Source organism: Myotis davidii, unplaced genomic scaffold, assembly GCF_000327345.1.
Source record: "Myotis davidii unplaced genomic scaffold, ASM32734v1 scaffold401, whole genome shotgun sequence".
NCBI classification, from domain to species: domain Eukaryota; kingdom Metazoa; phylum Chordata; class Mammalia; order Chiroptera; family Vespertilionidae; genus Myotis; species Myotis davidii.
Genome location: NW_006291020.1, coordinates 2,113,832 through 2,138,255, shown reverse-complemented (window position 1 = coordinate 2,138,255; position 24,424 = coordinate 2,113,832). Strand labels below are relative to the sequence as shown.

The window sequence follows — 24,424 nt, the reverse complement described above, 5'->3', positions numbered from 1 at the left end:
AGTTTTATAAATGTTAGGAAATGTCATCTTTTATTGGTTTCAGAGACTTTTTCAAATGTTTTAAACACAATTTTCAGATAACAATAATGAAAAGCTGAGCCCCAAACCAGGGACAGGTGAACCAGTTTTAAGTTTGCACTACAGCACAGAAGGAACAACTACAAGCACAATAAAACTGAACTTTACAGATGAATGGTAAGTTCATATTTTTGTAAAGATGTTCTTAGCCATTTTGTAGGATTTTGTTAGATATTATTTGCAGCACTTCATCATCTTTGTGCCTTGCTTTGCTATAATGTGTGCTTCAGAATCACTTGGAGAGCTCGTTAAAACAGAGGCCTGGGCCCTACTCAGAGTTTATTCAGAATGAGGAGGGGTCCGAGAATTTGCATTTCTAGAAACTTCCCAGGTGATGCTGATGTTGCTAGTTCTGGGATATTCCTTTTGATAGAAAATGCCAAAGATAAAAAGAATTAATCACCTATAGACCATTTGTGTAAAAATAATAAACCTAGCATTTTGGAGCTTTTTGTAGTCTTGGTCCTTTGTGTGTGTGTGTGTGTGTGTGTGTGTGTGATTTTTGTTTTGAGTTTTAAGTCATAATTTTAATCATGTTGAATGTACTCAATTCTCCCCTGCATTTATTTGACTTAACTGTATAATGAATATTCACGTTACTATTTAGCTTTCATAAATGTTATTTTACTACCTGTATATAGCCCATCAAATAGATGTACTACAGTGCACTTAATCATTTCTCTTTAGTTGGGCAGTGAATTTGTTTATCCTCTTTTTTATTTAACTCTATAAGACTATAATGAATATCTTTGTTTACAGGCTTTTTTTCCTACCTTTAAGAATACTGATTTGAGATATGTTTCCAGAAATGAACTATATATAAGTCAAAGATATTGCCAAATTACTTTCAAAAGAATCTTGTATAATTCTGTTTTACTAGCAGCATATGAAAGTACACATTTTGCTGTCTCTGGACCAATGTTCAATATATTCATTTATTTTTAACTTGTATATTTGATTTTAAAGTAACATTTGTTTCTATTTACTTGATTACTAGTAAGATTGATCTTTATATTTATTTAATGGTTGTAAAGGTTCTCTTTAATGGTATTTCTGATTATGTTTATTCCCATTAACCTAGTTAAATCTTACTCTTTAAAAAAAATCAGTTATGTAGGCTTCTTATATTCTTTCCCACTGTCTCATGGCCTTCTGCTTCAGAGTGCCTCCAACATTTTTATTTAGATTTATTACTATTGCTATTTAATATTGATTAATATAAAAGTAACTTGATCTTTCCTAATATACCATTATGTATTAACATAACTACATATTATATATAGTAATTATATTAATCATTTAATAACCAATATATTAATTATTTGACATAATTAATATATTAACATACTTAATCGCATATCCATATAATTATGTTACATATGTTAGTATATATAATATGCATAAATAATATATAATGTAGTTATATATTTATTAATATGTAATTATATGTTCATATGATAATATTAATATTTATGTATTCCAATTCACTGGCTTCTATTTGTGTTTATGTGTGTATGTACTTTACATTAAAATCTTTGATTAAGTAGTATATTCAAATATTATAGAATACTTTTTATGTTCCAGACACTATTATAGACATGGGGAGTGCATCAGTGAAAAAAATAGGGGGGAAAAAACCTTTGTTCTGTAGGAACTCACATTCTAGGTGGAGGAGACAGACAATATACATAATAAATAAGTGAATTGTATAAGACATTAGAGTACTAAGTGCTCTGGAAGAAAAGAGAGCAGATGAGGTTGATTGACAGGGTGGACAGCATCATTGGGAGGATGGGGAGTGAGCTGTGCACAGCTTGGGGACGAGCAGAGAGAAAGCCAGCACAAGGCGCTGCAGGAGCAGACCTACTATGTGTAAGGATCTATAAGAGAAGCGTATAGCCAGAGTGGAGTGACCAAAGGAGAGCAGCGGCAGAAAAGGTCAGCCGAGTGAGTGAGGAGGACATTTGAAAGATAGAGGATATCTGGTTGCTGTGTAGACATAGGCCATCGGTAGTGATGGGAGATCAGAGAACAGGCTGTGGCACTAGCGAGGTGAGAGGCAGTGGTGCCTTGGGCAGACGGCACAGGGGAGGTAGTGAGAGGAGACTGGATTCTGGATATGTATTTGAAGGTGCAGTCAATAGAATTTCTTTATGAGCCCTAGCGTTTGACCTCTGCTTTTTAAAATTAGGATATCTCTGGCCCTTTCTCTTAATATATAATTTAAGATCACAGAAGATTATCATCCTTATTCTGTTTATCTTTTCTATTCTCATGATTCTGGACAGAAGGGCTGGTTTCTTATAAAGAATCTCATCTGAGCACTTTTTTTTTTAAGAAAAAAAGGTTCAATCCCTCTTCTTTTGTACTTTTCCGTCTCTAAAAACTGACCATGAATTATATTCTCTTACTCACCAGTTTCTTATTTCTTTATCAAAGAAGTAATTAGCTTTTTTTCTGATTATGAGAGTATTTAATATTCATTGTAAAAAAAAATTCAAGAAAGGATGCAGTCTTTTTCATCTCTGCCACACAGCATCCTGCTCTTAGTCTAGTTTCTTTGAGGACAAATGAGGCAGTAGAGCCCATGGACTAAGAGCTTGGACGCCAGTCTTCTCACCTGAAAATGGGCATATTTAATAGAACCCACTTCAGAGGTGCTTGTAGAGTTAGTGCGACCACGCAGAAAAAGTCCATAGCACCCAGCACATTGACGAGCCCTAAAGAATCCTTAGCTCAAGTACCATCTTTTGTAAACTGCCTTTCAGATCCTTGGCAGTTTCCTTGTGCGATATTTGTCTATTTCTTCTTGAATTATAAAAGGTGTTTATTTCTTACAGGAGTAAGTGGGGTGATCCCATTGACTTTCCTTTGTTGCAGATATTTCCCCCAGTTGGTTGTGTCTCAGTTTTATGGTGGTTTTGCTCTACAGTTACAGCCTGTGAGCTCATGCCTAGAAAAGCCTGTCCTTCCCAGGATTAGGGAGAAAGCTTTCTTGTTTTCCTCTTAATTTCTATGATTTTATATCAAAAATTATATGTATAGCCCTTCGATAACTTATTTCTCCATAAAGTGTGCTATAGAGCTATAGCTTAATATTTCCACATGGTTGTTCCTTTGTCCCAGTCCCATTTATTGAGCAATCTCTTCATTTCTCTGTGATTTAAAATGCCATATTAACATATGCTAAATTTACTTACTTGGTTTCTTTGTCTTTTCCACTAATGGCTCTTAATTCCTACATCAGTGCCATGATATTTTAATCATCATAACTATTATACATGAGCATTTTATTTATGCCTGTGTCATAGTTTTCTCAGTGAAATACATTAGTTTCTCTTTACCCAAGTGACTATATACTTTTTTCTGGTTAAAAAGAAATACATACTCATGGCAAAAAAGAATTCAGAATTTACAGAAAAACACAAAAGAATCACTGACAATAATGCTTCTGAAATGACACTTATGCCACTGCCTGTTTTTTCTGACATTTTTCTCTGGGAATATTACCCAGATGGATACACATTCTTTTTTTTTTTTTTAATTCCATATTATACATTGATGCCTTTTAAAAAAAAATAAATTGACTTTTGCCTAAAAGCATTTTTTATAAAATAAATTAGCCTAAAAGCATTTTTTATAAAATCTTGGCCAAAAATTTCATGATAATTTGTATTGTTTACTGAGTCACTGCTACTTGTCTATAATTAATGGTTTTTAAGTTATCGTAACTCTTAAGTTTCATTTCCTTGTTCACATTTATTCTAAATTTGAGAAATTGTTGCATTTCTGTTAATTTAATTTTAATTGGAGTCAGATACATTTTCCTCTATTTTCTTTCCCACTTCATTTCCCTCCCTATAATATGTGATGCCATGACTGGCCGTCACAGAAATTCATTGAAGTTGTTTATTTAAATTGGTCTAGCATTCTGCTCTCACCAAAAATGCTAACAGAATTATGGCCATCATCAGGTGGGTAGTAAAACTAACCCAGAAAATGTCTTGGACTTCTACAAACTGGTGCCCAGTCACCTGCCATATTGAACAACAGTCCAAACTGGAAGTGGTCTGCAGAGGGCAGTGCAAAGACCAAAGAAATGTCTAGGCCTTTTTAAAGTATTAATTTAAAAGTAGACTAGGGAAAAAAATAAAAAGTAGGTTAGAGCAACAAAGTCTAATCAGGCATATGATCAAAATCTGTAGAATCGGTAAGGATTAGGGTGAACCATCCTGAGGGAGGATAAGAAGGGAGACAATGTAATTAAGTTATAAAATTCAAGAGAGAGCTGGGTAGAAATGTGAAGCCGATCATAGAAGCATTAAAACAATGTGGAAGCAGTCCTTTTGTATTTCTAGGTCTCCTTTTTAAGATAAGGAGGTTAGAGTAGTCACTTTGATTATCAAAAGTGATATTTTTTAAGTTCTATTAAAATAATACACCCTACATTTTATTTGAGCCTGAATTTTTGTTTATTATTAACTTACTGGTGGGACCACTCGCTTTGTTTTGATGACAGGAGCAGCACATCCTCCAGTTCTAGAGGGAACGGGACCCACAGCAAACCGGAGGGTCAGGAGGAGTCCCTGGCCCCACAGAGCTCGGAGCCGCCTCCAGCAGGAGATAGCGAGACAGGTGAGCTGTGGCCATGCTTTGTCATCACAATCCCCAGTGATGGACGTCCACCCATTTTTCTGATCCCTCAATGGTGCCCTTGGTTTCCTGTTTTTAATGAATTACTTTTTCCTCTAGTCTAGCTCTTACTGTTGATAAATAGGTAACAGGTTCACCAGGAAGGGACTGTCAGCATTTCACATGGGGCATCACAGTGCAACCCAGTTTCCCTCTGTGGACAAATGGCCAGGAAACGTGGTCACCGCACTGACAGTGTGTGCACTGTCATTGTCAGTTTGGATCACCTGCCGTTTTTATACCAAGCAGTGGAATTCAGAGTATCTGACTTGATTTTTTTCAGTGTGTATGTGTTTTATGGAGGAAAAGAAGGAATATGATCTAAACGAGTTATCAGTGAATCTTGTTTCATACAGGAAGTGCCATTTAGGGACTTTTTCAGAACACTTTCCTAGAATATTTTTATGTAATACTAGAGGCCCAGTGCACGAATTCATGCACGGGTGGGCTCCCGCTGGTCGCCATCTGTGAGGTGATTGGGCCCCTGCTCACACCCGCCTTGACCTGGCGCCACCCGCTCACCTGCTCCACCATCTTGCCGTGGTCCTGCTCTCGTCAGGGCCCATCAAGGCCGGCAGTGCCTCCATTGTTGCCCGCTGCCAGCACCACGTTGATGATGCCTGCCGTGTTCCGCGCCACCCCCTGGTAGTCAGTGCACGTCATAGCAAGCGGTTGAACTCCCAGTCAAACGACCGTCCGAGGGGACAGTTTGCAGGTTTATATGAAAGAGTCTAGCAAAGAGCTTGAAACAGTCGATTCTCAATAAATATTTAATGAATGAAGGAATAAATGAATTCTGTTTCTTAAGAAGTGAACAGATATTTCAGTGTAACAGAGTTTACAAGAATTAAATATATGTAAGACAACTGTCCAGTTAGGTAAGCAGATGTCCAGTTAGGAATAAAAAAGAGATCTGTAAGTGTTTTTAATGGACAAAACAGAATATAAAGTAGGCTCAACTGCACTATTGGTTCATGATAGTTCAGGTTATGCCAAATGTTTGAGGGGCTGAAAAATACTCTGTATTAAGTTTAGCTTTTGTGACGATTAGAAATAAGCAAGATCAGGTCATCTTGGCTGTGAGGCATCACTGTCACCAGATATTCTCACATAGAGTTAGTTCCCAAAGGTCCAGCACCTCTGGAAGAGGCTGAGGGCACAGCTGGGCACCCCTCCTTGAGGGTGTTTGTATTGTGCGTGTCTGTATTTGTGTCATACTGAGGGGAAGTTCACCTGAGTGTCTAAAGTTTCCTTGGCCCCCAAAGGGTTAAGAACTACTTACACATAAGAGAGCTGGAGTATTAAGTTGGAGCTGATTTTCCTAAAAACAGTTTGGGCCCTGGCCAGTTTGGTTCAGTGGTTAGAGCATCAGCCTACACACAAAATGGTCATGGGTTTGATTCCCAGTCAAGGGCACATACCTTGATTGCAGGTTTGATCCCCAGCTCCAGTGAGGGCACATGTGGGAGGCAACTAATTGATGTCTCTCTCTCATGTCAATGTCTTTCTTTCTCCCTCCCTCCCTCCTCCCTCCTTTCCACTCTTCTGAAAATCAATGAAAAAAAATATCCTCAGATGAGGATTAAAAAAAAACCAAAAAAACAATGTGGATTTAATGATCATTTGGTTTATTTCCCAGAAGCTCCTGAAGAATCCTTAGAGGATGTGAACACGTCCCAGGAAGGTGCATCTGCAGAAAGCACAGTTCAGAGCCAAGCAGACACAAGTGAGCTGTCTTTTCTCTAGTTGCTTCAAGTGTTAGTCTCCTAGAGTCAGAAGTAATTTCCAAATACAATGGGGCCTTGACTTACGAGTGTCCCGACTAACGAGTTTTTCAAGATACGAGCCGTCTCTCGGCTGATTTTTTGCTTTTGAGTTGTGAGCTAAAATTCGGGTTACGAGCCAGCTTCAGATACCCTACCGCTAGTTGGCGCAGCAAACATCACAGTGAACGCCACAACATCAGCCCAGCATCACGTATCTCACTCGTTCACTTTTTGATTTGACATACGAGTAATTTGAGTTACGAGCTCTGTCACGGAATGAGTTAAACTCATAAGTCAAGGCCCCACTGTAGATGTGTTGTGGAATTTTCCTCTCAGTTTAGGGAATATTTTAGTTTATATTAGAAAGTAATTATAATATAACTAGAGGCCCAGTGCACGGATTCATGCACCGGTGGGTCTTTCAGCGTGGCCCGCAGGGATCGGGCCAAAACCGACAGTCCAATATCCCCGGAGGGATGTAGTAGTGTGGGAAGCGGCAGCTGGCCGGGGAGGAGCCTGAGCCCTGGCCAGGCGCTGTGCTGCTCCCGCTCATCCGGGCCCCGCTGTGCCTGCCACTGCAGCCGCTCAGTAGGCTTGCGCTGCTCCACTGCGGTCTCCACACGCCTGTCCTAGGGTGATACTGGCACGCCCATGACGGAGAAGCGGCCACAGGTTTGCGCCCAGTCAGTCCCGATGCTGGTCCCAATCCTGGTCCTGGTTCGGAAGGGGGAGGGGCGGGCACAGGGAGTGTCTGTGGGAGAGGCTTGAGCTGCCGCAGCTGCACTCACCAGCTGTGAGCCGGGTGTCTGGCACCCGTCAGTCAGCTGAGTGGCACTCCTGCTGTAAGAGCACACTGACCACCAGGGGTCAGCTCCTGCGTGGAGCAACTGCCCCCTGGTGGTCAGTGCGCATCATAGTGAACGATACACACACACACACACACACACACACACACACACACTTTATATTAGGAAATGTCTGTGTCAGCTTTGAAGTTAGATGAAATAGTCAATGTTGCCGACATGACCACCTGTTACTACTTTATTTTCCAACAGCACATTCAGACAAGTTCTCATCTGAGCCATCAGATTCCAGCTCAGGAGAAAGGAACGACTTCAATCCTGATAGTCCTTGTGGGGTTCCAGAAGACACCGCTTTGTCTGAGAAAGGCTGGGAACCAGGGACTTCGGATCAAACCAGTGCTGACAGCACTGCCCATCTCAGCAGCCCTGATGCTGAGCCCAAGACACAGACGGAAGCTGTGGGGCCCGTGCCGCCCGAGGAAACATCAGCCACAGACTCTGCTCTCCAGGACACCGATGACAGTGACGATGACCCAGTCCTGATCCCAGGTGCCAGGTATCGAGCAGGACCTGGTGACAGGTTGGTAAATTTTTAATTAAAATGAACTGTAAAAAGTATAATTCACAGGCTTTCTTTGAAGTCACATAAAGGAGTCTCCATTTTGGACAGTTGCTTTCTCTAAGGATGTAAACTTACGGAGCTTTTCAAACGAAATCATTTCACATGATACCTTCTCTGAGCAGAGTGTGCATGAAGAGGGAGCGCAGCCTCCCGCTGTTTCTCTGACACTGAAGCTGCTCCTCAGCATGCAGATGGGGGGAGGAACGTTGGTAACGCCCAGCACTTAGTCGTGAAGTCAGGGGTATATTTAGCCATCATATTGACCTGTGGACATCCTGGTCTTTAGCAGGTTTTTGGATACTTTTTACTCTTCAGTTTATCTGCTTTTCTGTTGACACTGGATAAGGTAGTCCAATAGCAGTTCTTGTTTTGAGAACATTGTTTTTCTCTGATTTCTACTAAATTTTAGTAACTTAATTTAGACACTGAAAAATTGCACCAAATAACAAATATTGTAACCATGATAAAGAATTGAATTGCTACCCAGCCAGCGTTGCTCAGTGGTTGAGCATTGACCTATGAATGAGGAGATCACGGTTTGATTCCTGGTCAAGGCACATGCCCATGTTTCGGGCTTGATCCCAAATGTGGGGCATGCAGGAGGCAGCCGATCAATGATTGATGTTTCTATCTCTCTCTCTCCCTCTCCCATCCTTTCTGAAATCAATCCTATATAATAAAAGCCTAATATGTTAAGTCTCCGGTTGTCTGGTCATCCATCCAACCAATCAAAGCATAATATGCTAATGATATGCTAAGGCCACTCAACCGCTTGCTTTGATGTCCACTGACCACCCGGGGGGCAGACAGTCAACTGGTCCACCAGTCGCTATGACGTGCACTGACCACCAGGGGACAGATGCTCTGACCAGTAGGTTAGCTTGCTGCTGGGGTCCAGCCAATCAGGACTGAATGAGATGGGCTGGACACGCCCTAGAACCCTCCCACGGTCCCTCCCCGGCTCTCCAACCTCCCGCATCCCTCTCCAGCCCCGATCGTGCACTGATGGGGTCCCTCGGCCTGGCCTGCACCCTCTCACAATCCAGGACCCCTCTGGGGATGTTGGAGAGCCAGTTTTGGCCCGATTCTGCAGGCCGAGGGACCTTACTGGTACAAGAATTCATGCACCGGGCCTTGAATAAAAAATGTATTTTAAAAAAAGAATTGAATTCCTAACATGGTCAGGTACTTTTCCCTATATTTGTACTTGGAGATTAATCATACGTCTCTACCTGCACACATTAGTCTTCAGCGTTCTTACTATATATTTTAGACAACTAACACTTTCCATACCCAGAGGGAGTCCCACAAGGTTAGGAGGCATAGCACATTTAGAAAATCAAATTGATGGTTTCTAAAACCTAGGGTGGAGAGTGAGAGTTGTGTTTAAGTCTGTACGTTTAAAGCCTCTGTGGTATAAGGGACACGTGTCCTTGTTTTCATCTGTACATAGGTAACAAAAACTATACTAAGGTCATAATGAAAAACAAAATTTAACTGTCCACTTTTAAGTAAAACGTACCATATCACTTTCCAGATTTGTTTGCTTAAATAAGAAATTGTATTTTTAATAGATACTAGACACTTGCAGAAAATCATAATTATTTAGCGTCTTCTGTCCAGGCTAATTACCACACTTTTATACCAAGCGTGCTTAATGTCTGAGGTATTAAGCATGGGTTTTCTGTATGCTAGACCGAAGGCGCATTTTTTTTAAACACAGTAGTATGACATCAGTAAAAAGGAGGAATCGTGTGTGCTGGTCCCACACTGCAGTGCGTGCACTCTGGAATTCATGCTCTCCTCCCCGCAGCCAGATCTGAGACCACCTCTGCTTTTTCTAATGAACTTATGTGATAGCCTGTGTGCTCATTTAGGTATTTAACCTTAGTTTGTCCCCTGTATTATTTTGTTTTATTCTATAGGACATGGTAGTAAACTTAAGAGTCACTGAGGGATAAAATCCTTACCCTTAGAGAAACTCAGTTGAAGAACAAGAGGATAGTACACAAGCCACTTATAAGACCATAGAAAACAGTTTTAATAAACTTAGGAAATTAAATACAGTGCTCTACAAAGATGTACATATGAATGTGATGCCAAACTGTTTATAATCACTGCTTCACAGTTTCATCAATTTTTCTTTGATGTTTACATCATTCTTTCCTAGCTATTTACCAAAAATTTGTAATGGTGAAAAATCTTCCTTCTGACTTTCATCTAAGTGGTTTTTAAGGTTTCTAACTTCCGCAGCACCATCTTCAGTCTTGAGCTGTCTGTGTAAAATATACTTTTACTATCCCTGCCCTTTCTACGGGCTCTTCATCCTGAGACTGCTGCCTGTTTAACTTGTGCATTCACAGGAATAGCTGTGTGGACTTTATTCTAAAGTGAGAAAGTTTAAGACCCTTTGCTTCTTAGGAACATGGAAAAGAATCATTTACCAGCTTGTAAGTAGGCATATGATTTTTGAGAATTTATTTCTGAAGGGACAAAGACTCCCCAAGCTCTGTTGTAAAACATTCAGTTCTTGGTGTCTCAGGATACATTTCACATGTGGATAAAATGCCCAATTAAAGTATGCATGTCTTAAAGAGAAGCTGGTCAAGATCAGTTTGGTTAGGGTAGAGAAATGGTCCGAAAATTGAAAATGGTGAAAGTGTGTATTTAGGTCTATACTTTAATTTTTATGAAGAATTACATAGTAGAGCTCATAAGTTCTTTGTCCCAAAATAACATTTTTTTTTAATCTTCACCTGAGGACATACTTTTTTTGAGAGAGAGAGAGAGAGAGAAAGGAGATAGAGAAAGAGAGAGGGAGAAAGAGAGACATTGATGTGAGAGAGAAACATCAATTGGTTGTCTCCCATACATGCCCTGAATGGGAATCGAACTCGAAACCTTTCACTGTATGAGATGATGCTCCAACCAACTGAGCCACACTGGCCAGGGCCCAAATTTAATTTTTAAAAATGAAACCTAAAAAGTTTATAGCCAAGCCATTTTGGACAAACATTTAAACAGTTCTTTGCAATGCAGAATAATGATTTCTCTTTAAAGATTTGTATTCTTAAAATTTGGTTAAATAAATACAACCTTGGTTTTTACTTTGGGCTGAGATTAAGCATGAGAAGGAAATGTCTTAGAAAATAAAGACTTTAACAACTAACATGGCTATTTTAAAATGGAATGCTCTTATTAACTACAGCTAGTCTCGGTATAAACAGAACTGGACTCTATAGCAGAGGTTGACAGACTTTCCCTAAAAGGCCAGAGAGTGAATCTTCTAGGCTTTGCTGGCCAAGAGGCAAAGTGGAGGCTGTTATGTAGGTACTTATATAACCATTTAAAATGTCACCATTTACAAATGCGAAACTATTCTTAGCTGCAGGGTTAGGTCCAAGAGCCATAGTTTGCTGCTCTTCCCTCTGTAGCCAGTCAGTCTGATAGAGAAACCAGGCTAGAGTCTGTGGTAAAGACCTTGACTGGCAGATACCCAGAGTTTAGAACAATGAAAAGTCTATGATCCCCACATATTAGATCCCTGTGAACTTGGTCTGGGGCAGGAACATAGAAGAGTAAATGGAAACTAAAGTGAAGGAAAAAATAAAAATGATACTGATAAAACACTATGTAAAAGTAGTGTGTGTGTCCCTTAGTGATTTTACGTAATGGATTTAGAAATAGACACACATGCCTGGGAGTGGGGTGAATGGTAAGTAGGGCTTTTATGTAAAGTGTTTTCAAGGTGCCTAATACATCTTAGAGTAGAGGGCGAAGGCCTAGCTAGTAGCTCTTCGTCCTGCGAAGTCCAGGAGTGCTCTGCTCTGAACCCGGCGGCATCTCAGTAAGCTTCCTGTGCATAGGTTGTGGTTACAGACTCCAAACTTCAAGACATTAACCACATATTGCCTGCTAATGATTTTTAAAAAGTATTTATTTGCATAGAATTTGGTTCCAGTTACCTACTGGAAGCCAAAATTCTTCACATACTGTAAATTGGCCATCAGCTATTTAGTCATATAATCACTTTCAGTATTTCTAATGATTCAGGTTTATTCTTTATTAAAGAAAATTGCAGAGAAAAAAAGGATAATCATAGAGGAGAAAAAGGGTTCCTACAGCATTAAAAGCTGTGTTGTTCTTCGCTCCCTTTGTTATATAGCCTTCTGGTTAGGACAGTGAGTCAACTCGGCTTAATTAGTTATTTCCCAAAAGAGCAGCTCAGCCCTGAGAGGTCCCCCAGGTGCCTAGGGGATGGTATGGGAGATCTGAGTCCTGGCAGGTCCCCGGAACAGGGCTGGGTTCTAACCTGTTTAAAAGACAAGGGGCTAAGTGCAGGGTCTTTCTTCTAATCCGCCTTCAGTGAGTGTTCTGCTTCCTTCATTTCCTCAGCCATTCATTCAGCCATTTAGTTGAAGGCCAGGTTCTCACACAACACCCTAAAGCACAACGGGAAGCACAGGGTTTTCAGGTTGAGATGTTGGTGATGAAAGTGGTGACCTTGATGCTTTACATACCTGGTTCTTGGAGGTCTGTGAGTGACTTTATTGTGTTCCCTTCACTAGATTTATTATCAGAGGAACAACAATAGGTGATAGAATAATGAGGTAATTCAGTATGTTCCTTCATTCTTTTTCTTTATGATGAATTGCCAGGTCGTCCTTTTCCACTGCTAACCACCTTTCCCATTAACAGTTAATACTCCTGGAACGTACTGAACTCTTCAGTGCTAAGCATCGTCAAGCAGGTTGCTTTTCACGAACTGACTTAGCTGCATGACTGCATGGGGATAGAATGAAAGGAAATGTCCTGTGTGCACACCTAACGGATGCTCACGTCAAGTGTGTCGTATGCTAAAGCGACTCCAACCTGAAATGATGTACTTTAAGTGCTGGTGATTTGCTTTGACTATGTTGTTGAGAAATGCAACTTAGGGTATTTTTAAAAGCTGATTGGGATAGCAATTAGCAACTTTAGTCATTATCTCATTTTCCTTGAGATCAATAACTAAAAAATGGACTTGAGTCTAATTCTGTGTATAAAGATTCTGATTTTTTAAAAAGAAAGCTGTATTTGTACAAATACCTTAATAAGGCCGCACATCAAGATAATACACAATTCTCAAATACTTCTGCAATCTGAAGACTAACACGGGGGTACATTTTAAAATATGACATTAAAGTGAGCCTCAGAACCATTACTTACCTACACAAACCTGGTCTGCTAAGTCAACCCAGTACCTCATTCTGGTGGCACATGCCTACGATTTACCATTCGTTTCTGAAACAAAGTGGAATATGAGACACAACATATAGCAACAATCAGGAGTACAACCATGGTGGAAATAAGCCAAAAACTATTGTTGATGCCTAAGAAATCCTCTGTTAGTGTCTCGAAATTGTTTTTGCTTTTATGCTGGTGTTTCTAGGCTGTTTTCACATTAAGGTATGTTTGAAGTAACTTTTAGCAAATTGGTCTGTTGCCAATTATCAGGTTCTAGTTAAATAACAGTAAGATGGAATTTGTTTCAGGGCTTTTGGAATTTCTGGTTTATACCTTTTATCCCAAGTACTCAAAGCCAATTTCTGCTCTCACAATGACGATTGCAACTAAAAAATACCATGTTGCTTTAAATGAGTCACATTTAACCATTGGAGTGGAGATTATTATGAACTGGTGAACCGAGATAAGCAGAAAGGTGACCCATACCTCCCTCCGAGGTAATTTAGACTCATTCTGCTCTGCCTCAGGTGCTTTCTTCCAGAGAGATGGTCTGGAAAGTTTCTAAGGACAGGCAGGCCCTCCCTGCCCTTGTTCCTCATTCCTGTTGTCTCCCACTCATTTTCTGCCTTTTGTGATTTTAACTCAGCATTTTATATGTGTCCATTTTCTTTCCTTTCTTGACGTATCAGTTATACTTTTATTTTACTTCTTTTAGTGGTTGCCCAAGAGTTTATTTCTGAAATTTTTCATACATATGAATGTCTTTTATGAATTTTAAATCATATGCCAAGTTAGTATAACGAATCATAAAAGAATTGGTAACTAATATTCTCAGAAACAACTTTGTGAACAGTAGGCTTTTAGGGAATTTTGCTGCTTCGTGTTCTTGAGGTGTATGTATATGTGTTCAATGGAGAACTTACAATACAGAGCGCACTCTCTTTTTACCTCGAGAACCGCTAAACTCCCAGCAGCAGTGCCTGTTTCCTGCACTCTTGCCACCCACAGAAGTCTTGTTCATCTAATAGACATAGAGAGATCGGATTGTTTTATCATTATCTCATTATTAGTAAGACTGGGCATCTTTTTATATATTTATTAACCATTCATTTATTCTGTAATTTTTCTACTCATGTCCTTTGCATATTTTTCTGTTATGATGTTCGTTTTTCTTACTGACTTAATAGACTTTTTACATATTTTGGATTTTTGGTCTTTTACATGTTGAAATACAATGTTTTAAATAACATATTCAGACTAAGAAACTTATTAAGTAGTATCATGTGTTAGGACAAATTTCTTTTAATAAGTAAATCAGTCTTAAGAGCCCATTATTCTTTAGTCTCCAGCTCTGTCATCAGCTGAGCTCTTAGGAGAGTAAAGTCTGCCTCAGTTGCCCCGAATCTGTACTCCACCATGGAGTCCATATAGCTTAGATACTCCGGGAAGGTCTTTTTTTATTGCACGTATGTTAATATTTATTCTCTTTTTCTTGACTCGTCTGTTCTTCGCTGTGAACATCTTTAAACAAAATCTCAAAACATATGTTTATCTATTGCTATTACATGTTACCCTTAATTTCTTTTGGTTTCTATTTATGCCTTTACATTTCCTAATGTGGAGAGAAAAAATGGCATGAACTAGGACTTGTTTTATTTGTGGTAAACTGCACATGAATTTGTCTGTATTACATTTTTATAAAACAGCCCTTTAAACCCCAGTGTGCCGCATGCTACTCCCTTTACCATCCTAGCCAGGACCAAATCTCTAAGTGATGTGTTCACTAAAACATCTTGTTCTCGTAACTCAACTAGTCTTTTGGAGTCCCACTGTCATGTCTGCCTTTGATGCTTTCTGTAGGGGTGTCTTACTGAGATAATGTTTAGTCTACATATTTTCTGACTTACTGACTTAATGTGTATCATTGCATTCCACAGTAGTTCATGAGTGTTTCTCATTTATTTCTGTTCTCTTCTTTTTCATATGTAACTCATAGACGCTCTGCTGTTGCCCGCATTCAGGAGTTCTTCAGGCGGAGGAAAGAAAGGAAGGAAATGGAAGAACTGGACACTCTGAACATTAGAAGGCCACTAGTGAAGATGGTTTATAAGGGCCATCGCAACTCCAGGACAATGGTACCAAGTGCTCTTGGCATTCTTTGCAGAACGTGCACTTTCATAGCATGAATGTTTTTGCATAACAATTACCCTCCTTGTTGCCAGTGTGGCTCCAGTATAGCTGGCACCTTCACAGTTATCTCCAGACCCAAATACGTTCTAGTCCTGTGGTATGTCAGGAAAGGCCAGTAGTTTTTATAAGGAAACTACTCTACCCAGGAATTATTGTAGAGTTTAAATTTTTAGCTTATACAGGTAACCATTGCTTCTTCTTTGCTCTCTCACACTTGCTGTGTACCTTCCTAGTAGGCTGTTTTGGAAAGAAGGGTTTGGATATGTGAAACTCAGATTCATTGAGAAATATAGGTTGTTTTCATCATCACCCCGTTAAGATGGACAAGTCAAGATTGGTTTTAATCACTTTGCTCCCTGGACTTGAAGTTCCTCATCTGTGAATTGAACAAATAGATCTGATGATCTCTAAGGTCTTTTCCAGTTTTTACCATCCCCACGTCTGTGCACCCAGTGCTACGTCCGTCACCTACTAAGGGAATATTGGGAGGTGGCTAGTTTAGAATCATAACTGTGATTCTAAACTATGTATGTCTAGAAAGTGCTGTTCTCATATTCACTGAGTTCTCAAAACGTATCTATAGAATCGGTTTTAAACTGCTTTCTTACTTTAGGGAAATAATAAGCTCTCTATAGAAATCAGTGATCAATTTAATCATTCAAAAAATACTATTATTAATAGAAGTAACCAATTTACATTTCTTGCATTTTTCTGGTTAAAATTTTAGAGGAAAATAATTAGGGGCTGGAATGAGAAAAAAAGAAGATAAGCAAGTAAAATAACAGCTCCAAGTAAGAACAGAACTGGCTCCCCTCTTTTGCTCTCCCAAAAATAGCAATGTGGCAGCTGCAGATAAAATGACTGGAAAAGCCAATCTGAAGCACAAAGATTTTGATGGTTTATTAGTGTGCATCCATTGAAAAAAATATAACCACTCCAACTGTCATATTCCTTTGTCTCATTGTTTCATAAAAGTAAATGTGTTTATCTTTCCTTCTTAATTACGAGAACTTCAAATAACTAAGAAAAAGATTGGTACTTTTTGTTATACTGTCCAAAACTCAGAAATTTTATTCATTCATTTAGCAGTTAATTAATTCAGCACCTACGGTGTGCTAAGAACCGTTACAGGCACTATAAACACAGTATTGAACAAAACATATCCCTGTCCTCGTGGGGGACTCTTCATTACTGAAGGCGGGGTTCCCTTTGCTGGCAAATCTATCATGATTTGAAGATACTAGAAGACCAGGTCGCTCTTCAATTTGTATTTTATTTTCTAAGCCAATTACTTTTTTAACACAAGAATAGAATAAGTCTTTATTTTAATAACTTTGATTTGAATTTCCTTATAACTTCCTTTTCTTAAACCCTTAGATAAAAGAAGCCAATTTCTGGGGTGCTAACTTTGTGATGAGTGGTTCTGACTGCGGCCATATATTCATCTGGGATCGTCACACCGCTGAGCATTTAATGCTTCTGGAGGCTGACAATCACGTGGTGAATTGCCTGCAGCCACATCCATTTGACCCAAGTAAGAGGACCTTGCATAAGGCAAGGGCTAGAAGTCAGTGTGGCTCACCAGCCCCGGTGGTGGTCTAGTTAATATACAAATAATCCGAATTATCTGTAGGCAGCCACGGGAGTCACTTCCAGCTCTGCTTGGGTTTAAAACCAAAACACACTTATAACACGCTTTGGGCAGAAAGTGTGGTGAAGCAGGTCAAAGAGTGTTCTCCTAATACTTCTTCTAAGCTGTATTAGCTGTAAGAGGTTCGGCTGATTGAACTTGTCACTACTTATCCAAATTGAATCTTCAAGGCTCACTGGCATGCTCTTGCCTTCCATTGGGAATTGGAATTAAAATTATATTCTAGAGTGACTTTTAAGAAATCTTCAAAATAATGTTCTCAGTTAACACATGTATCAGTACAGTTTCCACTGCAGCTCACTTTGCTGTGATGTACACACAGGAAGTCCTCACTGAACGTCATAGATAGGGTCTGCAACTTTAAGTGAAACTGTGTAACAAAACCGATTTTATCAAAAGCTAATTGTTATAAGCAAGATTAAGTTCCTTCAGCATCTCATCAGTGGCACAGTGAAACAACATTGAACAGAACGACTTTACTAGTATTCGAGGCCCTGCTGTACAGGCACATGTGCCTGCGTCTGTACCTACAAACACATACTGTAGACGTATATACACACACGTGTCTGTGTGCATAACTTGAATAAATGCATGTGTTCTGAGTTTAGGTTAACATGCACTTTTTGTTTCTAGTTCTAGCCTCGTCTGGCATAGATTATGACATCAAGATCTGGTCACCACTGGAGGAGTCAAGGATTTTTAACCGAAAACTTGCTGATGAAGTAAGATGTTGATTATACTTATTAGACCATAGTTTCCCTTATTCCTCAAATGATTTCTTAAGAAATATCAAAGCAGCTCCTCCTTAGTTGGTAACATAAAACAATTTCATGCAGGTAAGGAAGTCATTTTTAAGAAAAAGAAAAATGAAGATAAAACCATGCCTAGAAGTAAAAATTGAACTAGTATTTTGCTAATTAGAAGACTGAGTATTAGTAATAGCAGATTAAGTGTTTTGTAGTTTAAAAAAAATTGGTTAACTGTGCTTACTGCAGTAAAGAATCATTAAAAACACTCCGTCCTTTTGAGAAAATCGTTTCACTGCAGCGTCTTCATCATCATGGCCAAGAGGTAGCAGCACAAATGATGAGAATCTTTTCCTTTATTCTATTTTAAGGTCTCCTCAGCTTCTTGTTAAATTAGTAATTTTCCAACCGAGTTCAGTGAAGGGCTAGGTCTTTTATGGAATTAGGATAAGAAAGCTGATTTCTATGGCTCCTCCCCTCCCCCCAGCTTCAACCAGGGTTTTCATTTGTTGATTTTTATAGATTTCTTATAATAATTAGGGTCCATTCCATTAATAAGCTACTAATTGCTGAACTCCTATGGGTAGATGAGGGCACAAATAGGTAAATAAGTGTCTGTCACTTAAAAATGTTGGTCAGTGGTCAAGCAGCACTTCAGAGCGAGGTTGACAGCTCAGCACAGTTCCCATGGGTGCTTTCACTCATTTAATAGACATTTACACAACACGGTGTGTCAGCCCTGCGCTCCGAGCGCATGGATAAGAGGGAAGACAGACAGCCACAGTGTAGTGGAGTCAGTGTCTGAGGGGTATGCATAGCGTTTGGAAGCCTGTAGAAAAGAAAAACTGCTGTGAATGGAGTCGATGGGGGTGGGGACATGTTCATGGAGGCTATAGAAGTCACCAGGACTGCATTCACCAGGCAGACAGGAGCTCTGGAAACACGGAGCCAGTAGGGTCCAGGTTGTTAGAAGGTAAAAGAAACATCCATGTGCAGAACCTACAGTGCGAGGGAAGGTTGCTCAGACTGAAAAGCTCGTTTGGGACCGTAAAGAGTTGTCATTTCACTGGGGACTGTTGGCCAGATGGCATCTTTCTCCTCCTCAGGTTTCCCTTTTTTCCTTCCCACACTCTTTGTTTTTCCTCTTCCTTCTTTCCTTTGCCCATAATATACATTGGGTCCCTCGGAGCCATGGATATTCAGTTAGTCCTTTCCTTGGTACTTCCGATACAAGTCATTTGTAGCTCTTGTCCAAAGGTTTATTTTTCAAGATTACTTTGCCTCAGTGAAGGTAACAACTCTCAAAGGATCCACGTGACCCAGGGACATTAATTTAACACGTTTGTCCCAAAGGTACCAGTTCTCTCTGTGAAAATGAGCAGGCACAGCGTAGACTGCTCTGGGGAACAAGTAAAGATAAATTGAATTCTTGGATGTTTTAGCAGCTAGAGTTGACCTTTGCATTCCTCACAGCTGCATGAGGCCTGTTCCCTCATCTTACTCCCCACATGCAAGCCACAGTCACTATTTGGCCTTGAGAAGCCTTAACGGGGAACCATGACAGCATGCACATGGGGAACGAAGGCCGCTCTTGTTCGTGCTGTTCTCCTAATCTTCAGGGGGGTGCGGGCACTCTGCAGTCTCTGACGGTGGTTTCACTTGCCCCAGGTGATCACTCGGAATGAGCTCATGCTGGAGGAGACGAGGAACACCATCACAGTGCCCGCCTCCTTCATGCTCCGCATGCTGGCCTCCCTGAACCACATCCGGGCCGGTAAGAACTGTCAGCCTCTGTTCCAATTGGGATATGTCTGAACAACATGGTATTACTTAGCATTTATATATATATAACTTCCTTATGTCATGAAATGGAGGCAGCCCATTAGCACAGAAACTCATGTCCTCATAAACCTGATTATTGGAAAGCATCACAATGAAAGACAGTCCCCTGAAAACATACCCACTCTGCTTCTCCACTGAGTGGAGGCTCCTGCACAGGCCTTGTCGTCATAAACGCCTTCAGCGGCCCATTCGCTCCCAGTCGGCAGAGCCCAGACAAAAGAAAGGTAGCATGGTAGGAAGGCTGAACAGGCACCTCTCTGTTTTCTTCATCATTGTCTTGTCTTAAGTGATAAACTGAGGCTCAGGGTCACAGATAACACAAAATGCATATATTATAACTACTATTCAGGAATGAATTCAAAGGCTGTGTTCATAACAAGAAAAAGTTCCAGTAGCCATTATAGACAAGATTATATTCACCAAACAAGTGTTTGTCACTGTTCACTGACCTCATGAGTGAAATGTCCCATATGCTAAGCATCACCTGTCAGTTCATGACAACAGTGACCACCCTCATGGAGCTCCAGCCCTTCTCAGAGGCTTTCTGTAATGACTTACCCAGGCCACACCACTGATACATGGTAAAGCCATCTGTAGGGTTTTAAAAAATGTGCGTTTACAATGACATCCATTTTCAAAGTTAATAGTGTTGTTTCCTTTATTTTATAAAATTTCCCAGTAGAGGCAAAAATTAGGTATGTACACAGTGGTGAACTGAATTTTACATAATGGTGTGTTGAGTTCTATACATTTTAAGCAGCTTTAAATAAAAGGCATTGAAGATTATCTTAATCATAACCCTAAAAGTATTTCTTTTAGTGAGTCTCATATCTGTTTTCCAGACCGGTTGGAGGGTGACCGATCAGAAGGCTCCGGTCAGGAGAATGAAAACGAGGATGAGGAATAATCAACTCTGAGTGGCCAGCACTTGGGATGTTTTGATATTTGTATAAGACACTTATATTTTTTTCTTTACAGAGCTTCAGTGCAATTTTAAGGTTATGGTTTTTGGAGTTTTCCCTTTTGGGGGGATAACTTGACATTGGTGTGGAGTGATTGTGTGCATGAACTTGGGAGAGTGTGTGAAATAAAACTAGCAGAATGTTTTAAACCCTAGTTGCCATGTATGAGGAGTGCTAGCAACGAAAGTGCAATACTGCCAGTCTCCACACGGGGGAGTTTGGATCAACGTTGAAGAGCAGTTCTCATGGTAGAGACAATGTTGGTTCAAATAAATTTCTACACTTGCCATTTGCATGTTTGTTGCTTTCTAATTAAAGAAGCTGGTTGTGTAAGATCTCCTGAATGTGACATTGTATTTGATGCCTTGTTACCCTGGCCCCTATTTTCCAGTCTTTCCTGTCACATAAGACTGTTTCTCTAGTCTTCTCTAGTTGTAATCATCTTCTCTGTTTTGACTTGTGTGTGATAGAATCACAGAGAAGAGAATTATTCACGTCTCATTCCAAAGTACTTGATCTTCACCACCAGTCATCATCTTAATGGTCATTGAGACCGTGTTACCCACAGACAGAAGTCAGGGGTTCCCATGCTGTAGGAGCACAGGCTAGTTCTGGGGGCCCTGGCTTCCGGTCCTCCTGACTGCAGCTAGATTTCAGCTGAAAGCTGTGACCATCCTGTCTTCTACATCCTGGACTTCCTTAACTCCAGTGCCCACCTCCACTCCAGCCATCAACACCCCGGCCTGTATCTTATAGGTTATGACCTGAATCTGTTCCTGTAGACCTAACGCTTCAGTCACCCTCCCGGCCCACTTTTAAATTGTCATCCTTTTCTTCGGCTGGCCCATGAGCTCATAGGTGTAGCCAAGCAGAGCATTCCTCCCCAGGTGGCTGCACACCTGGCGCCCTGCTGCGATGGCAGGTTGGCTTTGTGGAGAGAAGAAAAGCCCCTTCAGTTGGCTCAGTCACTGGAGCTGGGCTTCCACACCTGGCCCTTGCCCTGGATGCACACGCGTCTCCACGTTAGAGAACGAGGTAAGTGGGTGAAGGGAAGGAATTAGAGTTTTGGCCAAACAGGGCAGCTGACTTGGCTACAGATGACTTCTGGAAAGTGCCAGGGTCTTAGTTTCTGGTTCCCAATTAGCTGTGTGACCTGGGGCCCCCTGACTTTCTGGGCTTCTGCTTCATCTCCCGTGAAGTGGAGGTGATCAGATTTGCACACCCATATCCCAGGGGCTGAGCTAGGCCCCATGACCCGGAGGATGAGGGGCTTTACAGAGCAACTGAAACGCTACTGTCAGCACATCTAGGACATCATTTCTCACTGAAACGAAGCAGAAGCAGGGATTCTTAGTGTTGGAAAGCTGGCAGGACAGAGGCTACTGGAGGACTCCATTGAGTCAGGAGTAACTGGTAGGAAAAGCAACTGAAAATCAAAATGGTCTGTGTACCCTCTGGGTTGGGGGGCGGGGGCGGGGCAGAAGTACATGGGGCCTGACCTTTCTGCTCAGTTTTGCTCAGAACCCAAAACTGCTGTAAAGCTGTGATTTTTTTAAGTGATTTTTTAATTGATTTTTAGAGAAGAAGGGTGAGGGAGAGAGGAACATCATTGATTGGCTGCCTCCTGCACACCTCCTACTGGGGATCGAGCTCACAACCTTGGACATGTGCCTTGAGTGGGAATCGAACCATGACCTCCTGGTTCATAGGTCGACACTCAAACACTGAGCCACAATGGCTGGGCTATTATTTTTTAATGGTATTTGTCAAAGGAGGTGATTTTGTAGAGTTCGGTGTGTTACATAGGCACAGGGCGGACCAGACCACAGTCCAGGGGCAGAAAGAGGACGTGTTCCGGGCAGAGTTAATAGGTCCCGGCCATGGCGCAATGCATGCTGGGGGCAGGATGTTAGGCAGCTGGACCCGGAGCTCACTCACACACTCGGCAAAAGGAACTGCCTTCAGTTGTGGCCAGTGAGGGCTCAGGTGGAGGTGCTGGGTTTTATGCCCTGAGGTGGTTTTGAGTCACTGATGATCATACCCCCTTGAGCTTGGTTATGGGATGAACATGTGGAGAGCCCCTATAAAGTCTGGGTTAGGAGTCTTTGTTCTGTATTGGGCAATATTCCATGAATCTCACTGTCTTTGGGGTATTTTGAAAACATGGACGGATGTACCCAGGTGATTGGTATAGATCACCCCCCCCCCCAATTCTGCAATAGTCGGTCCTTCCTGCTCAGTCTCCTTCCTCTTTTTAGCCCTTGGGAAGGGGGAAGGGAGAAAGGAAAGGGGCTGTGGGAAACGGGGATATGGGGTAAAGGGGGAACACCCAAAACCCACAGTCCACAAGTCCAAGTACAAATTCACAATTTCCACATCTGTACACGTGACAAAAACATTTCATCAGGTGAACACAGCTATGCTGAATGCACTTTTACTTGTTTATAAATACTGATTTATAATAACCCTAAACAGTCTTGTTTTAAAAAAACAAAAAAATTTCAAGTGAAATGTATTTCCGGACTAGCTTGTCATTGTTTTGTTTGAAGGTTGGTTTTTAACCACGTTTGCATCCAGAGTTCCATCGCCAGAACACAGCCCAGGACTCCACTCCGCAGGTCCACAGCTGGACCCCTGCGCCCACGCCAACGGCTCCTCCCACTGCCCTGGGGTGGCCCTGCCTGCCCAGGCCCCAGGAGGGTCCTGCCCCGGGAGGGGCCGACTTGCCTGTGATTGGTGACATTGCAAAATGGTGGTGTCAAAAGGAACAGCAAGTGGCCTGGAATTCCTAAGCTGTTACTACTGCTCAGGAGCATGCTTCCTGGGGGAAATGAACAGCTCTGTGTGTTAGGTCCTAAAATAACGCGGAGCAAAATGGTGCCCCTGCTGGTCTACAGGCGAGTGCGTCTGTGCTATGAATCCTTCCGGGGAATCCAACCATGTCCCCCGCGTCTGTGGTTTCTGTAGGCCTGGCGAGCAGGTGTTCAGCCTCCAGGCACTCACTCAGTTACCAGCTCTTCCTCCACAAGAAAGCCCGCTGGCCTGCCTCCTGGTAATGACTTCACTGTCCCTCGTCCTCGAGCTGCACAGCTGACTCCTTCCTCTCAGTCACGTGGCCAAGACCCAGCACTGGGCCCTGACGCTGGTGTCATGCACCTCGAGACCATGGACACTTCTTCACTTCCTAGGTCCCCCTGGATTCTGTGTCCCCAACCCAGGAGTGTCCACTCCGCCTCCTCTTGTCCATATACGACTCAGCCATTTTCCTTTGCTTCAGGTGAAAATGGTGATTTTCCTCCAGCCCCCCAGGGTTCACCTTGGGGTTCTGCACGCACTGGGGTAGCAGCATGGACTCCTGTCCCTGCACTGACTTCCTCACGGTGGAGGATCGGAGAATCTGAACCCAAGAGCCACCGCCTCGCAGTCACTGTCCTGCAGGACAGAGCTGGCCGCAGGGCCCAGGCCGAGTCTCCTCGGGGCGTCTCTTCTGGGCCGGGAGGTCGAGCTGGTGCCATGACACGGAGGCTACACCAGGCCCCAGGCCATCACCTTGGACAGACACTGTGCTCCTCAGACCTCTGCAGCTCCCAACGCCACACACCTTCCCCTCCTCTCGCGCTCCCCTTCCTCACCACATCCCTTTCATCCCCGGTCTGTGCTGCTCAGCACACAGGACCATTCCCACTGCAGAAGCCTCAACACCTCTGACCTAGGATAACAGCTCCTGAGGGTCCCTGTGAGACAATAGGACACCCGCCTAGTCATGGACAAGACCCCAGGGGCTCAGCACCACCGTCCCACCTGTGGTGCCGGGAGCTTTAATCCACGTAACCTCCGGGGGGGGGG

At 41.8% G+C, this 24,424-nt stretch overlaps 1 protein-coding gene across 1 annotated transcript in view; it reads left to right on the top strand.

Annotated features, from left to right (window-relative positions):
• Nucleotides 1-20,913, top strand: part of DCAF6 (DDB1 and CUL4 associated factor 6) — a 73,026-nt gene extending 52,113 nt beyond the window's left edge. Inside the window, exons 14-22 of the mRNA XM_015564268.1 lie at nt 78-195; nt 4,598-4,713; nt 6,410-6,496; nt 7,592-7,919; nt 15,184-15,322; nt 16,755-16,911; nt 17,662-17,750; nt 19,443-19,548; nt 20,459-20,913. Of these exons, the coding sequence (XP_015419754.1) occupies nt 78-195; nt 4,598-4,713; nt 6,410-6,496; nt 7,592-7,919; nt 15,184-15,322; nt 16,755-16,911; nt 17,662-17,750; nt 19,443-19,548; nt 20,459-20,523 (1,205 nt within the window). The 3' untranslated portion in view covers nt 20,524-20,913. The remainder of the gene's footprint in view (nt 1-77; nt 196-4,597; nt 4,714-6,409; nt 6,497-7,591; nt 7,920-15,183; nt 15,323-16,754; nt 16,912-17,661; nt 17,751-19,442; nt 19,549-20,458) is intronic.
• The last annotated feature ends 3,511 nt before the right edge of the window (nt 20,914-24,424 follow it).